The 19,757-nt window shown below is 36.7% G+C and overlaps 1 protein-coding gene across 2 annotated transcripts in view; it reads left to right on the top strand.

Annotated features, from left to right (window-relative positions):
• The window catches only part of PARD3B (par-3 family cell polarity regulator beta), a 431,714-nt gene that overhangs the window by 197,614 nt on the left and 214,343 nt on the right, over window positions 1-19,757 (top strand). For both annotated transcript variants that reach the window (XM_074872992.1, XM_074872991.1), the window contains exons 7-10: window positions 2,452-2,577; window positions 6,872-7,230; window positions 8,848-8,987; window positions 9,736-9,864. In XM_074872992.1, the coding sequence (XP_074729093.1) occupies window positions 2,452-2,577; window positions 6,872-7,230; window positions 8,848-8,987; window positions 9,736-9,864 (754 nt within the window). The remainder of the gene's footprint in view (window positions 1-2,451; window positions 2,578-6,871; window positions 7,231-8,847; window positions 8,988-9,735; window positions 9,865-19,757) is intronic.

The raw sequence follows: 19,757 nt of genomic DNA, 5'->3' as shown, positions 1-19,757 counted from the left end.
CCTGCTGCCTGGAAAAATGTTGCCACTGCTCAAGAAGAAAGTTGGTCTTCGATGGGAACTGTAGGAGTTTTGAATTGTGTCCTTGGCTTTGCAGGCTGTCTGTTTGTCTTGAGAAAGCCACTTGTGTTTGTTACCCCATCATGAAATGCAGACAATAGTTCTTTGTTATAGGCATGCCATAAATATTGTAGCGTGTACACTGTATTTCCAGATCATTAGGTAAAAAATGCAATGAAATTGCAAGCTATTAAAATCAGTAATTATTGTGACTGTAATACAGTTCTGTACTGAAGTATCACTGTTGGGTGCAGCTTTTAAAGACCTCCATGAAGAAAGAGTTCCTTCGTCTACATTGCATACATGTTTTTGTGTCCTTATTTACAAATGCTTTTGGGGATCCCTTGGAGCAAAGGGGCTTTTGACAGATGGACTACTTGTTTAGACAGTTGTCTTGAAATTTTAATGACCCTTGGCAGAACTATACTGTTATCTTTGTAAAAGCACTAGAGTCACTTAAATGATTTGTCCCTCTTATTTAATCAAGCTTGAGACTACTGTATAAATTTTAACTCCTCATAACATGAGAAGGTACAGAAGAGCATCTTTTATTTCTATTAATGACAAGGTACAATTTATGGGGGCACCCTGGCCATGACTTGATCTGGTATTTCAGTTGTAAAGTTATCTTCTAATAAGGTAGCGCTGCCTTTAGCCTAGTGTTGCTGTAGAGCAAAATTTTTCTAGAGGTAGTTAGAACATTGTATTAATTTACAAAATCTTACAAAATACAGGAACTACAAAACTAATGCAAATAATTTTTCCCTTTTCTTTTGCACTTAGCTATCATTAAAAAAGGAAATTAAAATTTAATAGTGCATTAAAATAATGGTAGAATTGAGGCTGTGGTGAAAAGTAATGGAGCAGTGAATTTAAGCTGCCACAGCATACGTAACTCAAGCCACTCAGGTACTACAATACACACAAGAAGTTTCAGACAAGTGGGCAGTCCTGTTGCATTATATGGATGAAACATCTAAGCACAACAGGATTAGTGAGCAACCAACTTAATTTGTAATTTCTTTTATTTCTCTACTTTTATTGATTTGCATCTTAAAGTAATTATATTTCATTAGTTCTTAGGATTTAGGTTTTTGATTGCCACTGATTGAGTGTTTGTCATCAATAGGGCTGCAGCTCCTCAACACCACTGGCCCTTTGAATCCTTCAGTGAAGGGTAACACAGGTTGCGAGAGAATCTTTATGCAATAGATTAAGTTATTTTTTTCTGTTATATGTTTTGAAGAAGTAATATTTGGTAGGAACCAAGTTTTCACTTAAAGTACATTGATAAGACATAAATATAAATTTTTTAATGTTACACAGTAAATCTAAAATCAGATGCATGGTGAATATATTATTATTTGAAATAGTTAATGATGTGCTGTGTATCTGTTGAATGGACTTAAATACGAGGGGCAGTCATGAAGCTGAGAAAGAGTACAAGACTTCTGTTTTGTGATTGGAGTGCTGGCACATTGTAAATTGCACATTAATATTTTATGGAGTATAACCAATAGAAAATGGTCTGTAAAGGTCATCTGTCTTTGCTGCTGATGTGGTATGGAAATTTAGCGGATAAAACTAGATTAAAAAAGGTCTTCATAAACACGCAATTGTCAGGTTTTTTGGACATTATACTGGTATCATTGGATATATCTATGTTGAGTTGTAGTCTGCAATACAGAGATGCTCCAGGTAGGTCAGAAATACCTTAGCACTCCCAGCAGAGCTAGCCACACTGGAATTTTGCACCATGCACACTTGTTCACTTAACACAATATCAGAAGTTTCTGTGCTGCACCTCAGTTTTCAATTTGCACGTAATCTGGTAACAGCCAATTTAGGTTTTGATGTTCTGATGCTCTCCTGCTGCATGAATAAATAGTATTGCTGTCATGTATGAAAACAAGAGGCTCTGGCAACGGAAGTTTCAGAGACTTTTCAGATGTAGAAATAGTGGTTATTTTTTATTTTATTCTAATTCCTGTTTATTATAGTCAAGTTAGAAAATTACTTTTAATCTATTTGTGCTTTTCTTTGGAGCAAGGTGTTCTTAGTGGCAGAAAAATATTGCATGAGCTACATTCAAATTTTTAATTGGATGAGGAGATCCAGGTCTTTTCCTCTGTTTCTCCAAGTATGACTTACAGGACTTAATGCTTCCTGAAGTTCTAGCAAGTAGTATAGTCCAGCAATTTTTCTTGATGTTTCATGCAATCCCTTTTCTTTTAATTAAAAAATGAGCTGGAAATCCTTTCTCTGGGTTAAGCACTTCATAATGATCTCCTCTATCTCATGTTATACACAGTAGAGATTAATACCTATTTTTAGTTGCTATAAATTCATACCAGCAGAATAAGGATAGTTTTGGGGGGGTTTTTTGCCTTTTAGGATGCTGGGACTCTTCATCCGTGGTATTGAAGAAAATAGCAGATCTAGGCGTGATGGGCTTTTCCATGAAAATGAATGCATTGTGAAGATTAACCACGTGGACCTTACAGATAAAACCTTTGCACAGTAAGTGCTGGTTTACTGATTCTTTTAACTAGTCAGGATTTTATACAATGCTGTGTGTATTAAGTGATTCATGCAAAGGCATTAATATTTATTTCAGATAAAATGCCTGTAAAATTGATACCTGGCAGAAACTTTGTAATTTTCTTTCTGAAACCTCCAAATAAGGTGAAATTTGAGGAGACGAATCTTCTTGTAGTCTTAGTGAACTTATTGTGCTTACTTAATTTAAATAGCATCAAGTTTTTTAATAGTTATCTTCACTTTCTAATTCTTCTGGGTTTTTTTCCATGTTTTCTTTGTAGTTTTTCCTCATAAGACCTTCAGAATGAGTCAGCATCACAGCATGTTTTTTAATGTTCTTTTGCAAATGAAGTAAGATTTTTGTGCTGCAGCATTTTAAGCATTTAATTTTTTAAAAAATACTAGTACTGTCAAATTATGATTAGTTTAGCTAAATGGTAAGTCTCACCTCTTATGACTTTTATTAAAAAAATGTTGACATTTATTATCTATCTCAAATTACTTTAAGTAACAGGTTGCTTTGATCAGCTGTGAATTAATGTGACATTGTTTCACAAAAGAATAGCCTCTCAAATTTCACAGATATATGCTGTAGTAATTAAATAGTAATTTGGTTTTACTTTTAATCCATATGTTTAGACAGCTGAGTGACTGTTTATAATATAACAAAAATCTATTGAGATCTCAAGGGAGTTGAGGCTTAACTTTCTAAACAGTAAGCCAAATGTTCAAGGTTTCTAGGCTGAAATCAAATATGTAATTTCACTGTTAGGGATAAATATTTGCAAAATAGGTTTTCATAAAACCAGTGTAGTTCCGTAGGGTAGGTATTACCTTGTTTCTGAGGCTGGGTTTTTTGCCTCCTGATCGTTTTTCACGTTACTGCTTTCTGCATATTTGGTGGTAAATGTATTCTGTTGTGATATAGTTCATGCTATTCTCTTACACCTATGAAAAGTTCCTACATAAGATACCAACTTTATCAGAACATAAGTGTTGGTATCATATTAAAATGTTCATTGCCTCACCTGTGAAATTTTGTAATTAATCTCAAATGAGATTTTTCCTGAATCAAAACCTCTCTTTTCAAAATTGTATGTGATCTTTTCTTTACAAATTTCTTGTCTCTTTTGTGTTCTCTTCAGAATGTAACTAGAGCGCCAGAGGCTTTAACCCATGAGATGTATGTGGAGTGGAGGACTCTGCATACTTTTCTGTAAGGTTGCTAGGATTTGGGACAGTTAGAAATATTGCAGTAAACTTTCCAGTTTTCTGTCAGGCTTTTCTTCAAAATCAGAAATGCAGAACATTTCACTTCAAGTTTGTGTAAAGTTTTGGGATTTGGAAGGGATATTTACAAAGACAATTGTTAGTTTAGAGAGGCCAGTTTTGTTAGATGATATCTCTGTCATTGGCAGAGCGAAAGAAGTGACTAAAAGGGTGATTAAGTGCAGAGCCTAATTTAGTTGGTCTAAGTCACCTTATGTTAAAATAGCACGTAGTGTGGTTGCAGTGACATTGGATCTGAGGAGGAAAACTGTGAGCAGTGAGGACTCAACATCCATCTGAGGACTGGGGAGAGTATTTTGGACAAGCTCTAGCCTGGTTCCTTATCCTGTTACATTGTTCTGCTGGATTGCTTTCCAGAATAGCCTTCTGTATCATCTCTCTTCCCTGGCTGTTGAGAATGGCTAAAGAAAACAGCTTTCCAGGTTGAAACTAATCTCAGTGGATATGCCTTTTAGTTTTCATCTGGTATGACATAACTGTACTAACCTGACAGAAGTCCAAGTTACAGAATGCAGTAATTGTAATGGATGTGATGAAGTATTGTCCCAATGACTATTGACCCACAAATAGTCATCAGATTCTCTTTTGAGAGGAAAATCTGTTTGCTAGTTTCAAATTGACATTTCTTCATAACCCTTGTAAAAGCTGTTTTAACACTTAGCAGAGACTGTTACATACTGTCTCTTTCTGTTTTCAGCAGAGACTTTCTAGTATTGCTCCTGATGATTGCTGCTTGTGCAGCTGTAATAGCAGCCTACTTTCTGTATTCCCATGTTTATAATAGTTCTATATATTGGGACTGTTGGTCTGTTTTTTCATTTGCTGTTAATCTATTCAATTACGTTCTGTTGTGTTGCAGTTTCTAGCACCTCTTTTAATTGACTCCCTTATTTCTTTAAAGTATGCATTTGGGGTCTCAAGAAATGTAAATTTCTCCATTATTTTTTCTCTTTGAAGTGCAGCCAGTTATTTTGCCCCTGAAGACTGCATTTAGGCTTTCCCATGAGATGTCTTGCATTATTTCCACTGGTTTTTTGTTTGAAAGAGATCTTATATTTTCCCTTTCATATATTTAAAATATTCATCTCCCCAAACTTAGTAAATTACCTTGTAACATATGACAAAGTGGCTACTTGCAAGGATGAAGACGGGGTGTGAAGAAAACCTGGTTAAGACATTGCATCCTTATGCTGGGAGCATGCCATGGTTTCTACGATCAGGGTAAGGTCTGTCCTTGAAAACCTTCACAAGCTACATACAGGTGAGCAGGTAACCTAAACCCCTGCAGACACGGTGGAACAGTCCTGTTACAGTTCTGAAACCTAACCCTTGAGGGTGATGCTAGAAGAATCTCTTCCTACAACACTCTTCTTGCTACCTTTCTTTTCCAAGGTTGAGGTTTCTTTTCTGGCAGTGTCTCCTGTCAGTGAACGTGGTTATTCTGACTCTTGGTGCACATACACTCAGCGTAGCCAAGATGGTTCTTTCCCACAACAGTATCCATTGGGACTGCCCTCTGACTTCAGTGTCTTCACACTGCAAAAAACCCCCTGAAAACATCCCCTCCCTTCTACTACCTACAGCTGCAAGGTGGAAGTACTGTGCAGCTCTGTTGATCTGGGAAAGCAGTATGTGTGTGTTCAGGATGTTAACCTTTGTGGTGGCTTCCTTTCTGTATTAGTGTCAAAAACTTGTTTATTTCAGAAGTACTTTCAACATTGACTCCTGTTGCATAACTGAGTGTAAGTCCAAACCCAGGACTTCAGTGAAATACTGACTTTGCCTGAAAAACATGCTACAGAAAGGTGGCAGATATACAAATTGTTCTCAAAAGGACCCCATGATTTATTTAAAAATTAATGTGGCCATTACTTCCCCTCTTGACCTGATTCTGCTAAGCATAAGTTCTTGATTTTTCATTCTTAAAATGTGCTTCAGCTACTACTTCTGTTTGTACTTGAGTTGCCTCCTTTGTTCCTTTAGAATCCAAGGTTTGTAAAATGTCTTGATTGACCAATCTACAGGTTATTCAAAATCCAGGGAAGGCTTTATGAACAGCTGCTTTGGCCAACTTATCTTGATTGCCTTGCAATGCATGGGAACCCGAACACTGTGCTGTTATCATGTTATCAGTTCAAGGGGATTAGTTTCATTAAATGCTCTAACACAGTTTCTGGTGTTGCAGTTGAGCACATCTATAAAGACATTGATTAAGTAAAGTTCATATATCCACCTCAGCAAGAGGTTACTGCTTGGAAGATGTGAGCAATACCCACCTATTTATCCGTTTATGTAGAAACACACAAATTGTTGCAGCTTTTTGGTCACCAGTTTTTTTCTGACGTCTGTATATCCCATACCGTCATCCTTTTCTATTGCACCATTTGCAGTCACAATATTTCTTCTCAAGATGTCCATATATCCCATGCCATCATCCTTTTTCATTGCTGTGGAATCAGCCAGCAGTTGCATTAGGGATGATAGGCATCTGAGGGGCAGTTAGGCTGTACTCGGAAAAAATGGTGTCCTGAGCTTGCTTAGAGTAGATGTATCCACCAGAGCAATTGGTCATAAGTGCTCAGTGTGCCTCTGTGCCAACAAGAAAATATGTAACAGACAAACACTTGAAAAAAGTAGCAAGCTGTAACTTCAGGAGTCTTTTGATGAGCTTTTGCCATCAGAACTTCCCTTCCTGATGCTCTGCAGGAAGAATTGCATTCATTAGTTTATTCTGGAAGATACATTTTCATAGCAGCCTAGGAATCCTGGCAGATATGCTGTTCCTATTTGAAATGTAAGGAAATGCTGAAGTTTAGAAATCTTACTTCATGCATACTTTTTAGAAAAGGGACCCTGTAGACGTAAAGGTGAGGTTATTTCTTCATGTTTAAGAAAAATTTTTGTCTTATTCACTGTAAACAACTTCAAACTTTGCTGAAATTTTCTAGTATATTATGTGAATTTTCATACCTTTCTTTTACAGGGCTCAGGACATCTTCCGTCAGGCAATGAAACTTCAAAGTGTCATCTTGGAAGTGCTTCCTCCATATAATCGAGAACAATATGAGAAGTCTGCTATTGCTCCACTTTGTTTTCTGGATAATGAAGAAGGAGTTCCAAAAACAAAGATTCCACCTCCTGTTCATCCAAAACCTGCTCTGAAAACAATTAACCTTTCTGGAGCAAGCAGCTTGGAGGCAGGTGTACAGGCAACACTACAGCAAGCTAAGAGCCCCAACCTCCCACATCTGGGTAGAAAGTCATCTTCTCCCTCACTGTCTCCCCTTATGGGCTTTGGCAATAAAAAAAATGCAAAGAAAATAAAGATAGACCTGAAAAAAGGTAAGTCTTTGGGGAGGATATGATTAATTCTGTATCATATTCTCTATAATGATACCTTAACTTTTAACTAAACCAGTGATGTTAAAAGTACAAGCAAGTTATTTATGGTTTAAAAGTTCCAAAAGCTAAAGGAATGTTAACACTAACGTTCTCGACAGTCTGCTTTCTTGTAAATTTTGGATGCATGTTATCCAGACTTCCTGTTCTCTAAAACATCTCAGCTACTGATTATGTGGAAGGTATTTCATTAGCAACATGCGATATTAAGAGAAGCTTTAGCTTTTTTGCAAGTACGGAATAAAATTTGAACTGTCTGCTAGTGACTTTTTTTATTCCTATCTGCTAATTGACCCCAGCACTGTTATGACATTGTTTTAAAGATATATTTAAAAATATACTCTGTTCTGTTTCATGCTATCCAAGAAGTTGACCACAGATTTACCTGTCTTTCCCCGTTTTATTTTCTGCAAACCTTTGCTTTCCATCTGTATTTATTCAGCTATCAGCAGGCCAAATTTTGTGTGTATATCTTTAATTGCTGCTCTATGCAGATGTCTGTCTTTGCATGGAGTAACAGGTTTATACACATGTAGTAAAATGTGCTTAAGCAGATCCCAATTAGCATTTATCTTTTCTGTTTAATTTCTGTCTCTGATTTGGCTGAGAGTTAAATTTGATGCTAGAAGTGGCCCTTTTTAAAAACTGTCTGTAACTTTATTCTTATATAATGAATGTAATCAAGCTATCATTTCTTAATTTTTGTTATTTCTTAACTTAAATCACTCATTTTTACTTCTGAACTCTTCAGCTTTTCATTAACAAAACCTACTTCATCATTTTCCCCATTTTAGATGCAATGCTTTTGATTTTGAGACAGTAATTTATATTTTTAGAAATGACAGGAACGTGACACTGACATGATATCTCTGAAAACTATCACGTGGGTAGTAATCTTGCTCAATATAAGATTTTTATGGACCCTGCTATTCCTGAGTGACTTTGGTGGCTTATAAGCAATACTTGCTAATATTGATTTTACTCCCCAATTATTTGTTAAAACATTTATCTGTTAACACTTTTCCAAGCAGCAAACAACCTCACTAATGAAAGCTTTGAAATACACTTTGTACCTTCTTAACAGCATGTTGTCAGCAGTTCTTGCATTCAAATCATGTGACATTTTCCACCTTTCACCAAGTTTAAGTAAAACCTGCTAAACTATATGTATGCTCATAAATAAACAATTCTGATTTGCTCTGATTTGTTTCAAAGACTTTTGACATTAATGTGGAGGCTGACACTAAAACCACCTAGAGAAAAGGTAAATGCTTTAAAATGAGAGTTCTTGCCTGTTTTGTATTATTGTGGGCTATCCAAAAGTATTTCTGTCTGTAGCTGTTGCAGGAGGATTTCAGCATGTATTCTGACATTGGTAGAATTCTTCTCTAGACCATGCAGAAAATAGGCTCATGTTTACAGCTTTTTGTTTGCTTTCTTTTTTTAAGAGCTAACCTGATTGAGTGTCTGTGATTCACTGCTGACATTGTTTACTTACTTTTAATAATCATCATTTGCTTGTTGAAATTTATGTTGGGATTTTTTTATCTGACCACCTAGGTCCAGAAGGACTTGGTTTCACTGTGGTTACCAGAGACTCTTCAATACATGGTCCTGGTCCGATTTTTGTGAAGAATATTTTACCAAAAGGTGCAGCAGTAAAAGATGGTCGTTTGCAGTCAGGAGACAGAATCCTGGAGGTTAGGATAAACATCTATTGTATTTGCATTGCTGAGTATTGATCGCTGGTTTTGGCATAAATATTTTATTTCCTTATACATACTACTGATACATGGAATCACAATTCTTGACATTGGTTTTAAAAAAAATTGTCTTATGGCTTTTGTATTGTTTGTCAACAAGTATTTTACTTGTGCTTTTCACAAGGGTCCATGGGATATTTGAACAAGGGAGACCTGATAACATCTTGGTTCTTAAAGCAGATACATTTATCAGTTTAGAAACAAAACACATCTTGCCTCTTCAGCCATGTCCAAAAATCTCTCAATAATAACGAGGTGGATAAATGCTCATTTTAAGGCAATTTTGCTCAAATCAGTCTGTTTAAAATTTTCAGCTATCTTGTGACACAATCTCATTATCTAATGGGTTATTTCTGCTTGCTAACCTCAAAAAGCTCTTAAGGTAAACAGTTTTAATACTTAGGTCTTGTTTCTGTACTTTTCATCTTCAAAGTGCTTTACAAACTAATTAAGCCTCACAAACCCCCTGCAAGGTGGATAAGTACTACAGAGCTGCTTTAACAGATGGTGAAAATGAGGGGGAAAAAAGGTTAAGTGATTTGTGCAGGGCCAGAGGGAGATACAGTGTGGGAGCTACTGCTAATTCTTCTTTGCTCTCAGTTACTGAATGACACCTGTGTTAGGTGAGGGGAGAATGACAAAAGACACACAGATATGACATCCTCTGTTCTTTTGTGTCTGGTAGGTGAATGGACGGGACATCACTGGCAGGACCCAGGAAGAGCTTGTAGCTATGCTGAGGAGCACAAAGCAAGGGGAAACAGTCTGTCTGATTGTAGCGCGTCAGGAGGAGGCCTTTTTACCCCGAGAGCTGGTAAACTCATTTTTTCCTGAAGAGTGATATTGAAAGAATTCCATGTTTTAAAACTAGCCCAAGAAATAGAAGTGAACTGTTGTTGGCTGAGAAAGCCAGTGAAGGGTAACTGTATAAGGCTTGTGTTTGACAAGTGTTTATACTTACATTTGATTTTGAGGGATATTTGATTTTACCTACTTTAGATGCAATTCCACGCAGTCTGATTTTTCATCCCAAAAATGACATCATAAGCATAACTCGCAGGGGAGTATTGTAAATTAATTTTGTAATTGTGAAGTCAAGCATCGCTGAAAATGGATTATTCTGTTTCAGAAAAGCAACAAACTTTAAACCAGAAATCTAAAGTGTGCATAATGAGTCCTGCAGCTTATCAGTAACAAACTAGTGAGAGTGGCTGCCCCCAGGAGATGCATCTCTTAAGCGAGGTGCCAACTGCAGGAGTGGTGAGGAATAGAATTCCATTGCACTCCACACAAAGTTTGGAAGCAAGCTTTTCCTTGGCTGCTAGTCTTTGACGTAATAGGCTCTTGCGTGTCTGATTTTGTTCTATCTCAAGTGCTCAATTTTCACTTCTGTTTTTTTTAAACACTGGCATGAAACTGTTCTCTTTTTCTCCCACATAGACAGAGGAGGTCTACATCAGTGTAAAAGTGCTATCTGATACCTACTTGTTTCCCCTCAAAGAAGGTCATCTCTTTGGTCACCTCTTCCTTATCTTGACTGATGGCTATACTTGACCTTTCATTAAGTTCTCAGGATAAGGGAAGGACAGCATTTCCTGCTTTTGTCTCATTTTATCTCCTTCAGAGAACAGAAACCACCTTCATTCTTTTCTTAAGATGCCACCTTCTTGCTTTTCCTTTTGCCTTAGACTGTTAGTAGGATCTTCTGCAGAAATCCTCCATTATGTTTCCTCACAAAACATTGCTGACAGTTTTCCTCTTGTTTCCTTGTTACCAGTTAGAGCTTGTTGAGGTAAGGGTTTCTGTTGTCTTATGGTAGGATAAGAAGCTGGAGGGGAGTTCAGATTCTCTCATGTGAGCCTTTCCTTGTGTGGTGCCCACTTTTTCCTGTAGTAGAGCAATTGTCAAGTGTCCTAACAAAACTATTTTTGTTTTCATTTTCCTTTTTTATTGTGTAATCTTTGAGTATAATGGTAGAATATTTTCAGCCCTGTAATTGGGCATTCATTGTCAGTGATTCCCAAAGCACCAAAGTTAGTCATTGTAATGCTCTGTTTAGTAAGCCCTGAGCTGTAGAGTCAATGTCGGTGTGGATTGGAGGGAGATTTCTGTGAGGTTTCTGAGTCTGAAAGTAGTAAATTATCTATTATATTTAGGATTTCTTTTCTTCCACCAACTCTTCTAAATAAGAACTTATTTTTTGAAAAGGCTACCCTTCAACAGTTTTTTCTTGCGTTTTTTTTACGTTATAAAACACATTACTTGGAAAATGTACTTTAAAAAAAAAAAGTATCTATTGTTCTTTTCTCTCTCCTGTTCCTCCAACACTGTATATTATTCTTTATTGTCATAGTACAGATTCTCTGGAAACCACTGTAACTGTGTGTGGGTATAAAAGACTGGAATAATCTAAAAGCCATTTATAATTTTTACCTGCCACAGTTGCCTGCTATTAAATGCTAGCCCCTACAGCAAGGATTAACTACCTTTCAAAAAGTGACTTACTTATGACTGGCATGATTGAAATCCAGAAAGTAGCCACATTTATCCTGCTGGCTTGACCTTCGCCTAGATTGCTTTCTCTGCAAAAGAATGATGCACAAGTGATGGCCCTCACTGTAAGGGTGATGATATGTGAATTCTAATACTGTTCTGTGTTTCTTGTTATCCCAATCAAGTACAATATTGTACAAATGTGAGTAACTGAAATACATTAGATAATTTTATGGAACCAGGCCTTCTAAATTAAAAAGCCTTTCAGCAACATCTGCTCATGGCAGAAGTGTGGGTTACCATACCACTAAGCTACCAGATGTTGATACTAACGTGATGCTTGTTAGAATTCATGAGACATCTGAGAATAGTCTCAGCAAAGATGAAAACAAAACAAAACAAAATTGGTTTGGTTTTTTGTTTGTTTTTAGCTTTAGCCATAATACTACACTGGCCTAATCCTCTGCTACGTCAAAAGTTACAGTGCTATTTTGATCAAAGAGGAGAAAAAAGACAGCACTTTAAATGTTTGTTTTAAGAAGGAAAGGCAGTGGATAATCCAATTTTTTTTAAGGACAGCTGTAACCGAATGCTCTATGTAACATGCATGCAGTTTACCGAAATACTTGGGGGTTTTGTTAATGCCTGGCAATAATAGGGTAATTGCTTTAAATCAGTCTTGTTCTTGATTTGAGGAGTTCTCCAGGGACTGCAATCTGAGAAGCTGTTTTCTTCAGATTCCCTGTCGTGTGTGGAAAGGAAAAGATGCCTCTGGAAGTTGGACCCACTAGACACCATGCAACAAACCACTTTTGAGCATGTTGCTCCAATAGAACTGGACTCTTACACTGATTTCTGGAGAGAATTTGGTAGCTGCATGGGCACAAAGCAAATAATGTAACAAAGAAACAGCGGGTGGCATTAGGTTGCCTGGCTCTGTAATATATAGTTTGACTTTACCTTGCCACAAAGCTGCAGTTTGGGGAAAGCTTGGTCTCACGAATATTTTCTCTTCAGTAAGCTAGATGGGAGCAGAGTTTGAGGGTTTTGTTGCTGTGATCTATGCTGATGAATTGCTAGCAACTAGAAAAATATATTCAGAGTAGCAAACCTCTACCATGCCAACCAAGAGAGAGATGTGATATGGGTGAGGATGAATCAGTGTTGCAAACAGGCATTATTAAATTACAGGGAATTGGGGCTTCAGTTACACTAGCCCATGCAACATCTGAGAGTTGTACAGTTACATTGTTTGCACATAATGAGGGAATAAAGTAGAAAACCCAATCTTTGTAGCATTGTTATTGCTTATAAAAAAAGAAAAGGAGGATCTAATGAGATTTTTTTTTTTTAATTGAAGCACATCAGTGAAGTAGAATTTGGACCAACCACAGGCTGTCCTTCTTATTATCCAGTTAGCCAAATGTTCCCAGTAATTCATGCCAGCTGTTGACAATGTAGCAGCTGAGTAAGGAGCTGATTCCAAAACTCAGGGGAAGATCTTGATTCACTTAATTACCAGAGTCTACAGAGTGGCCGGTGATTAGTGCATTCTTTAAGGTGCATTTGGGTTTTAAACTGTGTAACGCTGATTTTTTTTCTAAAGGATGGTGAATATTAGAGAGAGAAACTGACTTAACTGAACAAGTTTGGATTTTCTAGCTCTTATCAAAGTAAATAGAATACACATAAAACTGTGGCTATCATTCTATTGTGTCTTCAAAATACAATGTTTTGATCATGTGTATTTGTTGCATCTTGGTTTTTCTCCAAGGAAAATGTGTGATCTGAAGGTGCTATTTCTTTTAATAATGATATAAAGATCACTTACTCCCCCTTTTTCTTTCTTTATCCCCACAATGGTAAAACAAGCAAAGCTACTTGAATGAGAACAGCTCTGGTTTAACCCATTCTTTGCCATGACCCTATGCAATTCTTTATTCTTGTTATTTTTCATGAGCCTTTAGGACAGTGGATATTACACACATAAGCAGAGGAATGTGGCTGTTCTACAATTGCCAGAAATAATATCGCACAAAAAATATTTTGATACATTTTTCTTTAAGTTAGAGGACATATATAGCATAAGCTTTTACTAATGCTTTATTTTTTGTTTTAAAGATAGCTTTGACTTACCAGTTTCAACTGTAATCACTGTTTCTGTGGTTTCTTGGCATATTTACTGATCTCTGAAGAATGGAGGAGGCAAGGGAACAAACCAGCATTTTTACAACAAAAGCTAAAAGAACAACAATGTATATAATCTTGCAGTTGATCTTTAACTCTGAGTCTTTTTTTAACATGTACTATACAGGATAGAAGGAAGCAGGATGAGTGGCAAGCTCAATTAAGCATTTTTTCTGCTTACCATGTGATTAACTTTTATGTTTCAGTCTTTCCCTAGTTAATTCCTTCCACTGTCTTGAACTTCTGTGCCTGAAGGAGAACTTGTTTGCCTGAAGTGTTGTCCTTTTTGTTTTTAATATTCAGAGCTTAATTTCCATTATTTCCTTTTAATTGTTTCTTGCCTTTTTATGTGCAGGAAATAATAGGTGCAATTTCAACCTAGACTTAATCATTTTTGCACCTTTTTTTGTAGGTCAACCCAATGATTCTAGTGCTCAGTTAATCAGAAATGGTCAAATAGTTTCAGTCAGAAAGTGATTCCAGCAAGTACCAATTCTCTGTTATGTTATCTCTATTCAAAGGAAGAATCTGATAGGGAGAAAAAAAGTCAGTATACATATATTGGATTTTAATAACATACACAAGATTCAGTTCTTGAATTATTCTACATAATGAAGAGAAGGATATTGTGAATACACATGGCACCTTTCATCTTGAATAACTTTATAAACTATGTAGATTTTTAAAAGTCCTGTTTTCTTCCGAAGAATTTTTGAAGGAAAGTGTTTATTTTTGGACCTGTAGATTCTCTTTATCTAGAATAGTTGAGAAATGAGTGTAGGTTGTGTCTACACAAATGCATCTTTTTTAGAGTGAAAACATTGCATAGTGCAGCCCCTCGAAGGTTTTCAGCTTTCATTATGTATTTCAGAAGATGGTTACTAGTTCATTATAGCTTAGAGTACTGGAAACTATGCACTGAGGTTTGTTGATTAGTTACAGTGCTTGTTATAGAAGTCAGTAAGCACTGTTTAGAAGGAACGTGACAGTCTACAGTGAGCAGGAGGTGTGGCAAAAAGTATGCCTTTATTTATCCTGGGTTTTGGTGGGACTCCTTAACTTGCCAAAGGGGAATAAAATGCTCGAACAATTCATGTATCTTTAAAAAGTGGTTGTTTTTTTTATTATTTAAACCAGATCCAACAATTTTGCAATGGCAGAATGAGCTCTCATATTCTGTGAGTGCCAGTATAGCTACCAAGACAGCAAACGTGTTTACTGTGTTTTTCCATGTGATAGTGGTAGTCAGCCTTTTCGAGGCTGCAGAGACCTTATTGCATCTGGTCTACTATTGCTTTCTCTGTCAAGACCATCAAAGTGTTATGATCCAACAACGATTTGGCTTCCAGATCCCACTCTTCCTGTTTTCCAGCAAATACAAGGATCCTTAAGGTTCCTTAAGGTGGTCTGAAAGTTCTGGTCATAGCACTTATTGCCTGCAAGAACCTTTGATGGTGCTCTGCCTACTGGTAAAGAAAAAGAGTGGAGACAAGTAAGGAGAGAAAAGCTTAATGTTACTCATACCATGCGATATTGTATTTGCCTACAGGATTACTGCCCAAAACTCCTATGTTGAGGAACCCTACCTCAGAGCGTTGGGAAATGAAAACTGTTTACTCAATAGCATCAGTCTCAGCTCTGATGTTGTTCAAAATTGCTTGGCAGCCCTCTTTAATCTATGAAATAAGAAGTATGTATACATCAGAATAGAGGCATATAAAATCTGGCTCTTAACAGAAATTGAGTCTTCATGCATTTCAGGTACATTTATCTAATTTACAGTATTTGCATTTAATATTGCCCAAATACTTTGGTTTTTCTTAAATCTTACTGGCAACTGTAGTACCTTGCCATTTACAAGAGTCTCCAGATTTATTCCATATACCATATGAAAATATTTAAAAGTCTCTCTGCCTTAGAATCCATAAAAAAAGTTTTCCTAGGCTGACTTAATGTAAAACGTGTGCATGTGGTGTTTGAAGTAGACATAAAAGAATTATACACTGCTTATTGCTTTGGTTACCATCCCTTTAAAACAGTAACCAGTAAATCGATTAAAGAGTTAGATTTGTACATCAGTGTTGTGACCTTTTTGCCCAGAATATATTCTGAAAGCATATAGTAACAGCCATCCTAAATTCACCCTGAAAATACCATGCAGTCTTCCATCTCTCACTCGTGAGAGTGATAAGATTTTAGGATCTGCTGCATAAGGCTGCAGCTCAATAGGGTGCTTAAGCACATGGCTAACCCCATACGTGGGATGAAAATGGATATTTTCACAGTGGGGTATACCTTGATTGAGGGCTGAACTAGTTAATTTTTCTCCCTCTATTTCCTGCAGTTATGTAACGTAAAATACTAGATGAGACTGCATTTTTGAAAGTTGAAGAGCAATGCAACACCACATTACAAAACTCTTGCAAGGACAAACAATTTTCTTGGATGAAACTTGTTATGGGATCTCAAATAGCCATGTCAAGCAAACTGGAGGTTCTCCATTTTTGAAGCGTCCTGTGACATCAAATAGTAAACTGAAATGCAATGTATCTGCTTTGGATGAAGAGCTGAATCTAGTTTTGTCAGTTTTTGAAGCTATGATTCCAGAGAATCTACATAATTCAAAGCAGAATGATTCTATCTAATATGACACAAATTTGTAGTGTACTGTGTTAATGTAAAAAGTATTCAAATACAGTATAATGTATCTCCATGGATTTGCTATTGGCTTTTTTGTCTTAGCAGGGTGTGCCATTAGTGACCATTTAGTTTTTATTGCAGTGTGGAATACAGATTTTAAAGAAGTCAGTATGAAAGCATCTGTCAGAACTGCTAAAGATGAATACATGCAGCAATGACTTCAGTTTACTAGATTGTGACAAGATTATAGCAGTGCATTACCTTCGAGTATTATTTTCAAGAGCGTTACTGTGTATCTATTGCAAAATACACTGTGGATTTTATAGTGAGTGAATGACTGAGCTGTCAGTAAAGTATTTCTTAATTCTGGCTAGGCTCCTGGAAGGAACATAGAGAATAGTGCAAATAAGGAGGTATCTTCTTTTCAAGCTTTTCTGCCAATAATAGTTAAGTGGTGCCACAATTTAAATGCTGCTCTTTAACTTTTACAGGTTTGGGTTTTTTTTAAAATAATTGCAAAAGCATGTAAATGTCTTATTTCCTTCATAAGCCTTTGAAAATAACCCTCCTGGGTCTCTTGCCTTTTGCTCTCAGCTCTGAATGGCACTCCAGGGAGTTGGCATCTCTTATCAGAAATGAGCAGCCAGGCAAGGGGCAGCCAGCATATTGAGAGACCATAATAGTGTGTTGGTCAAGGGCAGCAGACAGGTACTGAAAGGTCTCTTGTTGTGTTAAACAAATGCTATTTCCTTCCTGCCTTAAGTGGGAGCTAATTTTTTTTTGTAAGCTTCTCTTTTGGCAAAAGAACAATAGGGATAAATAAGGCTTTTTCCAGTGAGGGATATGCATTAAATTATCATAAATCCACAGATCAAAAGTGCCGTGGTCAATGAGAACAGGCGTAAGATTAAATAAAAGGACTAATTCAAAGTGGTGTCCCATGGTAGACAGAGGATTGACACAATATTGAATAGATATAACCATGGACTAAGTAGAAAGGGGAAGAATATAATGCACAGTACTTTCTTTCAAAGGTTACAGTTCTGTTTGTACTGGTGACTGAGCAGTTTTTGTGTGTTGTGGGAGTAAGAGAGATTGGCTAAAAGTATATTCTATCTGTTATTTAAAATATTGAGTATTCATTGGTGAGAATTACATGCCAGTAAAATTTTAGGTTGTTTTAAGAATTCTTTGTTATAGCCTTTTAATTAAGAAATCAGAATCCTGAGGTATAGATGTGTTTCTAAAATTTAAATAAAATCATTGGCAGAACATCAATAAATCAAATGTATCCTGAGACCCTTAGATAAAGGTTTTCAATCTGCATTGCTGCATGTTATTTAGTACATACTATTAGGGCTTTCTGCTGTCAAACCTAGCAAACTCTGTATTCTCTCACCTTCATATAAACTCTTCTGAACTTTTCTGTCTGGGTTGTGGTGATTCAGTAAATGTCAGAATTGATTTTACTGAAGTTCCATGCAGGTATCTTGGTAGATTAAAACATTCCTGCCCTAATTTCCCTGGTGAGGGATGGTATCTGTTTGGTTGTTTGCTCTGTTCTGTTTAATGGCTGAGTCTGGACAGCAAGCAGAAAGATTGCTTCTTAGACTTCTTCTAACTGCTGCATTCAGGTCCAGGAGAAACCACCTGGAGAAGGAGAGGAGATTGTTGTCTTCCCCAGGCAGTTGAGAGCGCTCAGGAACTGTGTGGAGTGCTGGATGGCACAACCAGGATGGAGCTTTGCAGCAGGAGCTGAGGCTGGCGGACTCCTATAAATAGTAGGGAACAAACATCTTCAGGCTGCAGAGGGGACCGGGAAGAGAGATGTGCATATCTAAAGGGGACTGTTCAGAGCTTGTTGCAGCTGAGGAAGCCATTAAATGCTGACAGGCTAAGATTTAGCAAAGCTGAAAGAAGTACCTGCCCAACAAGGACAAAGTCAGCAGTGGCAAGGACAAAATGAGCAGTGGAGATTGATTTTTCCAGTTGTCTTTTTTTTTCTTTCCAACTTTAACCTGTTTTGTGGTTAAGTATGTTTTATTAATACTTAAGAGTTTAAAATCCCTTTTGCTGTCTTCAGTGTACGTGTCTTAAAGGAAAAGTACAGGCCAGGCCATCTCAAAGCTCTAGCCATCTCGAGGTCTCATCACTTGGCTATCTGAACTTTGATTTACGTGAAGATTTCTTATTTATCATGGTACCACTGAGTTACTTATCTATGTCTGCAGTAGGGGATAACTTCAGTGATGTACTATCATTTAATTCCTGAAGTGCTGAGGTGTGATACATTTGTTGTGGAAAATACACGACGTGATTGTAGACTGGGTAATTTATAACATTAAACTGTAAGTTTTTCCTGGGCTAGAAACATATTTGTGTCGCAGTTCATTTCATTCATTCTGTGTTTGAGTGAAATCAGATTCTAGGATGATCTTGAGGTAAGAAGTATTTATAATAGAATTCAAGGTTTAGTGCATTGGAGAGCACTTCCTTTACTAGACCATAATTCAGCTGATGGTGGTTGCTCTGTTGTAAAGTATTGTTGTCTTGGGATAATGTTTTAGCAAAGTCAGGGAAAAAGAGGCAGTGGGAATCCAGCTCTTTGAATCACTATCAGCATTTAATAGTCATACCTGCATATTCTAGGAACAGGGACCATTGCTCATGAAATTAGTTGCCCAAATGAAGCAGTTAATGGATGAGATGTTAACTTAAGGATGGCTGGGCTCTTTTTGGTCATCAGCGAAAAGGCATTCCTTGGGAAGAGCACTATCATCAGGATAATGATTTGAAACTATTTAGCAAGTATAGGATGAAATCAAGCTTCTAAGTTCTGTTCATCCCTTTTTATTTCTCCTCTGGCTTTCCTCCTTTCTGCTGCTTCTCACATTTTCCCACAAAGAAAAGTTTTCAGTCTTTTATTTGCACCAAAGAGTCTTGATGATATAGACTGACTGCCAGGCATTTGTTATCAGATGTCATACAACAAGTAGCAAATGAAAATTTTAAGCAAATAAAGACAGAGTTTAGTTGATCTTAAAATGAATTCATCATTGGTTTGTGCATGTGCATCTCCTTTCCTGTTACCCATCCCTGTGAAATCATTGAAATGTTAACCATGAGGAAGGGTGAATAGCAAATTTTTGATAGTAGTATTAAACAAAGTTCAGCTTTAATTTTAAATTGACTTTTACTGGATCCTGGGTAGAGATTTTTATGGTAATTGGACTATGTTGAACAAGAAACAGTTCTGAAGGACTTTAAGGAACATTAGAGAGTTCTCCAGAAGTAGGTAAAAGCAGCTGTTTTTTAAACTTAAATTAAATTTAAAGAGTTTTTTGTATTATGAAATTATCTGTTTCCCAGAGTATTTTAGCAAGGAAA

The sequence above is a fragment of the Strix uralensis genome, chromosome 6 (assembly GCF_047716275.1).
Source record: "Strix uralensis isolate ZFMK-TIS-50842 chromosome 6, bStrUra1, whole genome shotgun sequence".
Lineage (NCBI taxonomy): Eukaryota > Metazoa > Chordata > Aves > Strigiformes > Strigidae > Strix > Strix uralensis.
This window is presented reverse-complemented; position numbering and strand designations above follow the sequence as displayed.